The sequence below is a fragment of the Pygoscelis adeliae genome, unplaced genomic scaffold (assembly GCF_000699105.1).
Source record: "Pygoscelis adeliae isolate BGI_AS28 unplaced genomic scaffold, ASM69910v1 Scaffold170, whole genome shotgun sequence".
Classification (NCBI taxonomy): domain Eukaryota; kingdom Metazoa; phylum Chordata; class Aves; order Sphenisciformes; family Spheniscidae; genus Pygoscelis; species Pygoscelis adeliae.
In genome coordinates this window covers 2,833,433-2,843,756 of record NW_008824002.1, presented here as the reverse complement: position 1 = coordinate 2,843,756, position 10,324 = coordinate 2,833,433, and the positions used below count along the sequence as shown (strand labels likewise).

At 39.7% G+C, this 10,324-nt stretch overlaps 1 protein-coding gene across 2 annotated transcripts in view; it reads left to right on the top strand.

Annotated features, from left to right (window-relative positions):
• The window catches only part of GLRB (glycine receptor, beta), a 49,093-nt gene extending 42,626 nt beyond the window's left edge, over positions 1–6,467 (top strand). For both annotated transcript variants that reach the window (XM_009325259.1, XM_009325266.1), the window contains one exon: positions 5,599–6,467. In XM_009325259.1, the coding sequence (XP_009323534.1) occupies positions 5,599–5,895 (297 nt within the window). In that variant the 3' untranslated portion in view covers positions 5,896–6,467. The remainder of the gene's footprint in view (positions 1–5,598) is intronic.
• The last annotated feature ends 3,857 nt before the right edge of the window (positions 6,468–10,324 follow it).

Sequence of the window (10,324 nt, the reverse complement as noted above, 5' to 3'; positions counted from 1 at the left end):
TGCACCAGAAAACATATTCAATCTGAATACACACTAATGCTAAAAAAATCATTACTTTATTGATGATCTACGTCTATCATTATGGCAAGAGCAAGAGAAGAGCACAAAACAAATAGAAAAAAGATTAATGACAGAGTTTGTTAGAACTACTCCTTCATCTTGTATGGAAGACTCTTACACAAATGGCAGCACTAGTGATAGACCTGCATGCCAAGAGAGGTTGGGTGCAGCAGGAGAAATGATTTTATGGCAGAGAAGAGGTGCTGTGTAGGGCAGAGAATGCTGCATTACAGTAGGGAGGCACTTCAGCCTGAGGGACGCATGCTGAGCTTGAGAGGCTGCCAGTGCTGTAGCATGTTTGAAGCTTTGCTAGAAATTATGGACAATACATTTCTGCTCTCAAAAATTCTTGAATCCGAAATGATGGCATTTTATATTACACTTCATCCTGACAGATAAAGAGGATATGATCACAGGATGAAGAGTCAGTTGAAAAGGATCTTTATTCTATTTGCACAAAACAAATTTAGTCAAGTCCTGGTATTTTTGGTGCTGTGAAAGGACAGATTTCACAAATTTGAAAACTATTGTTTCTCATCTGGGTGGAAGAATTTAAACAAAAAATATGAATGATGCTGGTGAGCTATCTAACAAGATTCAAAACAGCTACAGACCAGAAGGGAAGCTATACTAACTTAAAAAAAACCAACAAACAGCACAATTGAAAACAAACTCCCCAAAGATTGAAAACTAACTCAGCTTCAAGCATTTCTCTTTTCTTCTCACGAGCAAATGGAGAAGTTGATAGCAATTAATATAAGTTGAAACCCAGGAAATAGGTGTAGATAACAAAAGGGATGTATGGTTAGCATAATTGAGGGCAATAGGAAGTTACTTTGCATGTATAGCAAGAATTCAAAAACCAGTAACAAGAGTATTGGTCCAATACTAGATAGAGATGCTGTAAGTATCAAGAATTAGCAGAAAAGGCAAAAGTGTTGAACAAATATTCTGCTCTGTGTTTGGGGAAAAGCCAAATGTATTCAATCAGATGATGGAATAGCTTTCATTGACAGTAGCTAATGAGGATATTAAACAGTAGCTATTAAAGTTAGACGTTTTACAGCCGAGATTTCAGCTTAAGTTGCATCTAGGATTTTTTAAAGATCTGGTCCCTGAGTGCTGTGGAACATTAATGTTGATTTTTTTATAAATCCCTTAAAACTGGGAGGGTTCCAAAAGACAGCAAGAAGCTAACATTGTGCTAGTACTTTTAAAGGCTAAGTGGCATAACATGAATAATTATAAGCCTGACATCAATCAGTGGAAAATGTTGCATAGCTAACAGCGGGCTGACTAATAATTATTATTCATAATTATTAATTATAATTAATATTATTCATAATTCAGCCCCATGTTAGCTAATAAATTTAAATGGGTCAGTGAAATTAAAGCTGATCTGTGTGTTTATTGATTTAATCAAACCAAATATAATTTTTTAAAAGATCGTCAATTCGGTTGACAGAGGTAATGATGTGGAGGTAAGAAACTCTGAAGAACATTTGACTTGGCTTCATATGTCGGCCTGGTTACGTCATCTGAATTATGCAAAATCAAGGTTAGATTTGTTACCATCTGTAAGTACCAGCAGTTAATCAGACTAACTACAGTCATGCCTCGTGACTGAAAATTGAAGCCAAATAAATTCAGGCTAGAAATAAGGTACATATGTTTGTGAGGAACAAGGTCATGGAAAAAATTCTTCATTCTGGATTTTTTAAAGGAAAATCTGGTATAAGTAGTTCGGGCTGTGAATGTGGAGAGTGATGAGGAGCACCAGAAGCAGCAGAGGCAGCAATGGAGAGCTAGTTCCCCCTCCCTGCCGGGCTGCGTGCACAGGCAGCGCTTCCTTCTTCTTCTCTTTTCCCACTTCCTTATCACATTATTCCCCTAGCTCCGCAGACAAAGGCTTTCTGAGCCAGGTATGGCCCTGCCGCAGTGGCACGCGCGGCGCAGCTCTGGACGCCACAGCATCCAGGGCAGCGGCAGGTGCTGAGCTTGGCAGTGGGCACCCATCAGCCTGAATTTTGTAAAAGGTGAGAAAGGATCACCGCAAGGGACCTTCTGGCTTCTAGGAGTCATTTTTAGGTATTTCTGAGCTCTTCATCAAAAGGCAGGTGTCCTGTCCAACACACCAAACCTAGACAAGGTGGCCCAGTCCTGGGAGAAACGGGAACTGGGTCTGTGTTTTGGGCCAAGCCCCCAGAGCCACGTCACCTTCCCGTGCCCTCCTCAGCCCCTCCGCCTCCATGCTGGAGGAACGAGGAGCAGCTGCTGGGCTCCATCGGGGGTGTGGGGAGGCCCTGCGCTATTCCAGCAGCCTTCCCTTCCCAAACAGCTGCTCCCCATCCCCTGCAGGGGAAAAGCCATCGATCTGACGGAAGCATCCTGCGGGCTGGGTCTGGCCCACGGGTCATGATGCTGAGGCAGGATAAGGCAAATGATATCCAATGTTTTCCAGGGCCAAGTTCTGTGTCAGGATGAAGTCAAAAGGATATTAACATTTAACAATGTTTTACTTTCTTTACAAGTCTTCAGTGTAGTACTCTAAAATCAAGTCCTGCGGTATCATTTTCCACAGAAACGGTTCCTGCAGCCTTTGGTAAGTGTCAGGAATATCGTTATGCTTCTAGCACAAACCAAGACAGGGTGAATAAAAAGCAGATAAATTACTTTTAATATATATTATCTCACTTTGTTTAGGGAAAGCTGTAGGTCAACTGAAGCAAATTTAGATTCAAACGACAGAAATATTGGAGAGTTGAAGAGATGTACGAGAAGAAATTTAAAAATATGCCTAGGCAGTGACTGAATGCAGAAAATAGAAGCACATTAGATTTGTAAAGCCAGGGAAATGACAGAAATTATTTTTTAAATTAACATATCCTTACTGAAGAAAAATTTGGGCCAGGTTGCTCTTACAAGGGAAATTGTGTCACCCTGATAAATCAGTACTACAGCTGACACTAAACTAAGCAGAGCTCTGCGTGAACATGCTGCGAACAGTCTTCCGCTTGTAAGGCACAGGCGACCTAGAAGCCATTCCCTCAGTTCTCTGTCCTGCAAGTGAATGAGAACTGACTTGTAGCAGCTTTTAGGGGAGCACCCTCTAGATGCTGCAGTTGGAACAGGAATATTCTGTATTGTAAATGAGAGCGCTTAGGCTACAATTAGTGTCACTGAGTTTTACAATATATCGCTGGTAGTATGAGGAATGGACTACAAGTTTGCAAATCCAAAAGGAGGCTTATAATTTCATACGTGATTCTATTTCTTGTAATGGCCTTACTAAGTCTTGCTAGTTTTGACCATGAAAAAAATGTAATATTCCTGTGAATATTACATCAGCCTAAGTCTACAGAAAACTCAGAGGTGGAGAGAGCTGAGAGTAAAATGCCTGAAGGCTTTGTGGAGGAGAGAGAGGCAGCTTTTGGAAGAACCAAGTTTTAGTGTATCTGTGGCTCCAGGAAGCCCTAATGAAACTTATGTTAATGTCAGTTGCCCATGTGTATAACCTGATTTGTAAAGCAGTTAACATGCACCCCAGTCCTGCAAATTCCCCTTTCACTGCACAAGGGTCTGCTTTCTGTCTTTATTACCCATATTGTTGGCTATGATCTGATTGGCAGGAACCTCTCGGATCACTGAGTGACAGCCCCCATGTCACCCAGGGTCACATAATCATGTTCATACATGTCTCAGTCACCACCTTACTAGACAGTTTGCCCCTGCTACGCCAATATTGAATACCGTCCCAGACTGTCAGCTCTTTGATGACTGGGAAGCAGTTGCAGGAAATTTATAAATATAGTTTTGCCTTGCCATCGTAGAACACCTATCTTGTTTTTCTTTTTTATAACCTGTAATCTTGGTTTTGTTATGTAACCTGCACCTCAGTTTTAGTGCATTGGTTTCAAAATTTACTGTTTTCCTGAGAAATATAAGTCTGGCAACTCCTGGCTGAGGGAACAGTGCCGTGCTTCTCTTCCACCTTGCACCAGAATCAGCCTTGTCAGTAGCAGGAGTAAAAGCCCCAGTTGAAGTTTAGGTCTCTTCCTGACTACCACAGTTCTTTTCATCCAGGATACCTTGACAGTTGTCCTAGGGAAGCTAATAATGATCTCCAGAATGTTTTTCATTCATCCGTAAGTCTGGTACTGTATTTCACTACTATTACTTTAATTCCAAAATGTGACGATGCAAATATCCTGAACCATCAGCCTAAGTCTACAGAAAACTCAGAGGTGGAGAGAGCTGAGAGTAAAATGCCTGAAGGCTTTGTGGAGGAGAGAGAGGCAGCTTTTGGAAGAACCAAGTTTTAGTGTATCTGTGGCTCCAGGAAGCCCTAATGAAACTTATGTTAATGTCAGTTGCCCATGTGTATAACCTGATTTGTAAAGCAGCATTTTTTCCAACTAACTCTCAGGTTATATATGTGAACAAATGGCATTATTAATAATGCAGTTAAGTTTCATAACCTGTATTCTTTTTTTTTCTTTTTTTTTTCCTTTTTTTTTCCTGCTTTACTTTAGTCCAATTGAAATGAAACTTTGGGAGAGATTTACCCAAGTCACAAAGCACAGTACCTTGCAAGTGGTCTCCTCAAGCTCCCTGAACAGTGTGTGGGTGGCCCTTCTAGAGATTTGTTGTTCCTGAAATACAAACTTTATAAAATCCAAGGAAGCAAATGTAGGAACACTTTTTTTTTTTCCCAAAAACACTTTAGTTTGAAGGGCACCAAATACTTTTTTTCTTTTAAATGTTCATTGTATGTGCCAGTGCGACTGTCTGGTCTGTGAAAGAGAATCATTCACCTGGGGCTACCCCATAGCACAGTAGTACCTGATCCCCAAGAGCACTGACAGAGCTGTAGGAAAGACAGGTATTCAGTTGCTGGATTTAGATTTCCCAGATACACGGTTCTCCAGTGTACCAATGGGAAGCGCTGAGAACGGTATTGCATCTTTGTTACCTGTCTTTAGAGAGGCACCAAGGACTGCAGGTACAAAGAAAGTGCCTTCTGGCCATGCAAGGTGGTCACCCTAGGATGAGATATAGGATCTTGAGCTGGCTACTATGTAGATCCAGAATAGACTTTAATTGTTGCATCAAAGACTGAATTTTAGGGTTAATTCTGACTGTAGCTTCCAGGCCTCAGAAAAATGTAAGTATCGAATAGTATCTGTCCTGCAGGTTCATCAGCACAGAACCGATTTCCAAAAATACTCTACAGAAATATTCTCTCCCCTTCTGTCGTCTTAAAATGAAGGAGTCTAACTATAGCAGGTTGCACAGCATGAGGCACCTTGTGCATGAAAAATTACACAATTATGAATGTTTGGATTAGTTTATATGATTGACTGATCATCCTTAAGTACTTTATAACGCAACCATTCAGCAAATTAGGCTGATGTAATGTATGCCTATCAACAAGTAATTTCCTATATGTTTGTTTGTGGTGCTCTCTAGCAGCTGCATTAAGATTGTTAACGAAATATGGTGAGTAGATCATGATTCCCCTCACTCTTTATTTCATAGGTTGGTGAGACCAGATGCAAAAAAGTTTGCACTTCGAAATCTGATCTGAGATCCAATGATTTCAGCATTGTTGGAAGCTTGCCAAGGGATTTTGAATTATCGAATTATGACTGTTATGGGAAGCCCATTGAAGTCAACAATGGGCTCGGGAAGTCTCAAGCCAAGAACAACAAGAAGCCTCCTCCTCCCAAGCCTGTCATTCCATCAGCCGCAAAGAGAATCGATCTTTATGCAAGAGCACTGTTCCCTTTTTGCTTCTTGTTCTTCAACGTCATATACTGGTCCATATATTTATGATAAATCTTTTATTTATTTTTTTCATATGTGTAAAATATATCCCATTTCATTACCCCTTCCCAGTCATGAAGGCCACTGTGTGAAATTATTTGCATTTGCAAAGCAATATGTTGCATTTTGATGCCATGCGATTGTACTGAACATATGGCATCTGAAATCTGAATGAAAGCATGACACTGCAATGTCTGTGCTCCGACCAACCTTGTATATAAATGTACAGCATACATCCTGCTTTAGGAATATATATGAAGGACAATGCATACTACATTATAAAGCTGAATAACACTTTTCAGTTATTAGTAACATACAGAGATTTAAAGTGTTTCTGATCATGAAACTGGTGTGCACGCTGAGTATTATTAAAATCAGTATTCTAGTATATGTAGTATTTAACAGCTTTTCTGCTAACTTCCAGAGGAAAAAACAAACAAACACCTTGTTCTTGTCTAATTTTAGATGGCACTGGTGAAGGAAAAGCTAAGTTGTAATTCATATTATTTAGACTTTGTAAGTGAAGGCAGCATTCAATAAGCTGATTTTGTCTATGTGGAAAAATAAAGATCAGAGAATTACTAATTTTGTAAAATCAGCTCATTTAGAAAAAAAAACCCAACAATTGTATCCATCAAGCAGGCACACTTAAGTGTGTGAGAATATGCTGACAATAAAACATTGGGCCAAATTTTGACTGCTGTTTTCTTAGGCACAAGCTAGATACAATATGTCAAAAACAAACAGGCTGCTTTCTAGACTAAAGGTATCAGGAGTTCTGGAGAAACATCGCAAGATGCAGTTCAGTGTCAGGTTGTTACACTTTTTTGCATTACTCTGTCCTCTGACTCATCTTCTGTAGCATCTGGCAAGCCTGCAGTATATGTCACAATTTTTCTGTTGTTGCATCGGATACATCTTACTCAATTTGTTTTGTTTATCCACTTGAAAGCTTTCAGTTTAAACAAACCAGTTGTTGTCAAGATGAAATCCCATTTTTACCACTAGTTATACTTTTTTTGTTTGCCTGTTGTAGCACAGATGACCAAAGCTAACACCTAGCCACCGGTAGAAGTGAAGAAGTGTCTAAAGGTCTAAGGGGCTGAGACTCTTACATACATCATGAGTCTTTGTGCCTATGTGTTAATTAATGGCTGCCCTCACCAACTCATTGATTTGGCTGCTACTTTTTGGAGAATAAGGTCCTATGCATGAATCTGCTCTGATAGGAGACTGCTCTCCATTTTCCAGAGGAAACCCCGTGACATGGAGACAACAGAAACATGATCTCCCCAGGGTGTGTAGGGCAGGACCTGTGGTCTCCCGTGGGTGCCAGGGTGCACCCCTTCGTAAGGGCAAGTCATGAGGTGAAACGCAACCAAAAGAAAGCTGCTTGTATGTAGGCATCTGAGTAGCGTGTGTTCCCCGGGAGCACACAGGGACAGTGCCTCAGCCCTTGTGAGTGTGCCATGGGAAAACATGTCTCCTCTTGTAAAGCTGGGGCACCACAGTTAGTTAAAATATTAAAATAAGACAGTTCTCACTAACTTGGCAATTCATAAAAGCAAATATGGATTATTGGCTCCTCATTCCCTTCCCCTCAGGAAGGGAACTGAATTAAAGACCTGAAGCCTTCCATAGTGAGGAAACAGACACAATCACACTGTTGTGCTACATTTCCAGCTCATCCAGGATGCGCTGAGCCAATGCAGACCACAAGTGGACTGTTGGATCACTTGGGTATTGCCCCCCACGTGAGTGTCATCCACATATGGCGAGCCTGCACAACCCAGAAGGTCAAAAGTGGGAATATAAAAAGAGCGAAGCGTGCCATGCTGGCTTCACTGGGCATCTGGCGGATCTGCACGTGCCCAGGGTTTTTTGTAACCACTGCCACTTTGTGGTCAACACCCTAGTTGCAACGATTCATGTTTGGGTTGAAGAGAGCTGCTCTTCAGAATATGGTCATGCGCTTTCCGCCAGCTTCCTGGCCACTTCCTCGTGGAGGTTTCAGGAAGCCACTTTACCGGGCGGCCACAGTTTGTCCTTTGGATTTCTTTTCAATCAGAGGAAATGGAAGGGAAATCCCAAATGTTACTGAACCGCGTTGAACCAGAGGAAAAAAAAATATATATCTTTAAGGTCCAGTTCAAAGTGTCAATATTTCTGTCTGTTGAAGGTATTTACAGAATTGTCAGAGACTCTGAGAAGCAGTAAGGATAATTCAAAGAGAGGAAGGAAGGGAGGGGTAATTTTTCTATGTACTATCAGAGTGCTATATTTATAGACATTATTTATTCTCATACTTGTATTTTTTCTTGCGGTACTAGAAGGCAAGAAAATAATTACCCTGTGTTGGAAATTATATGACTTTTTGGAAGATAATTTTCTTCTTAGAACTCTTATTAAATGATTTATCTGTAATTAATGTCCACATTCTATCTGTATAATCTCAATTATAGATTTTATTGTTAAATTAATCTTTTTCCTTCTTGCTTTCCTGCTTACTTGATGGCTTTTGTGTTTTATCATAAAACATTTAATCAATAATACACTGTAATTGCTTTCCAACTCACACAAAAGGAAGCAAAAGGAATGTATATTGTTAAGATAAAGGCTTTTCGTTTTTCACAAAAACTAAGGACAGAAGCAAAGTTTAACAGCAAATTAAAAAAAAAATTTAAAATAAAACAGTATCAGCTATAAAGTATTAATTTTCTTTTCACTTACACTAGATAATATTGCAGTATTTGTATTACCTCGGAATATATTAACTTGTCCTACTGAGCAGTAATAATTGATTTATTTTATTTTTCTTCTTTCCACTAAAGGTCATTGAGAGTTTTGCATACCATAGCACATTATGGTCCTCCAGCACCCTCTAGTTGTAAAATTCTGCCTGTTGACTTGTTTCCAGAATGAGGTGCAAATATAAAACTGTATAGGGAGTATAGAATGTTATTGACAGTGATAATATGAAGGGAAAAAATTAATAAATTAAAAATAAATGGACATAAAATCAATGGAGAGCTATAGAAACTTGCCAGGCAGTATGAATTTTAAATTGTAGAAATTAAGACATTCAAGGAGTAGCAAAGGTGAGGCTCATGAAGTACACATTAGTAACTAGATTAACTAGTCACGATGTCTGAACGAACTGCATGACAGCAAAATCTGTTTCTGAGGGAGAGACCATCTGTGTTTCAGCTGACATTTACTTTAAGTTCTACTGTTTACTGGTAGGGGAGTTACAAATTTTTGTTCTACCCTTAACGTATACCTCAATTTTTTCTTGTCTCTTAAGCATCGAGGGGTAGTATCCAAATAGTTCATTCCTTTCTTTCAAGGCCCTTTAGATATCTTTCTGTTTCAGGATTTTAGAACACATTCAAACACTGCGTCAGGAATTTCCATGGAGATGAATTAATTCATTGCTTGGCTGCATCCACAAATTTAACCTATAAAATAAGTAAGGATGTGACTTGAAAAGTATATCAGCTGCTATGCGTTAATTCCCTGTTAGGCTGTGTGAAATGTACCGTGTGGAATAATCCACACCTTACTTTCTCGTGCTGGTTCTACTCATGTTTGGCACCCGGTTTTAGGAGCAGCTCTGTAGTGGGTTTTGGCACCTCCTCTTTTTTCAGTCTCACGTTAATTCTAGCTGAGATGGTGTATGCGAGCAGTCTGTCTTTTGAGTGAAGAAGGGAGTTTATTTCTGTAAGTGCAGCGTGCAGAAGACTGACCACTTGGAAACACTGCCAAGCAGCTTTCATTCTTCAAAGTCTTCAAATTAATTTGGACTTGGTAACAGGAAATGTGTGGGTAAAGAGGGAGCATCTTCAGCACCCTATTACCCATTGAAGAGAAAGTAGTAACGCTGCCTTTTGGGGTAGTTTCAGTGAGCATGACCCGCAGAGATTGATCTGGCTGCATAATCATTTTGAAGCAAATGCACTTACAAGTGATCTTTATTTGAAAATATTTTACTCTGAAGAGGGACAATAACTTACTTAAGCAGTCTGTCAGAGCTGTTAAGGTAATCTATTAAGAGACGTTATAATACAGCTGAGACCATTGGCCTCTTCTTCAACTAAAGCAGCTTACCGTTATGGTTATTGGATGACTTGTGCTGAGGATATTTATAGAATAGGTAACAATAAATTATTTCTTTCCAAGGCAGCGCAACCTGAATATATGCGATGTCAAGTGATTTTTCAGGCTATAGAGATAGCTTAGTGCTGAAATGAGTACAAATGTGGTGCGTAGCAGATAAGGGAATGATAGGACACCGTTACTTGATGCTTTGGTGTACTAATTCTGGGATTAGAGAAGATAATGCGGAAAGAAGAAATTCAGATAGAGAGATTGAATAATAGCTTTGTTTGTGTCTACAATTTAATTTAATTGTGTCTAACAATTTAATTGCTCCATATAG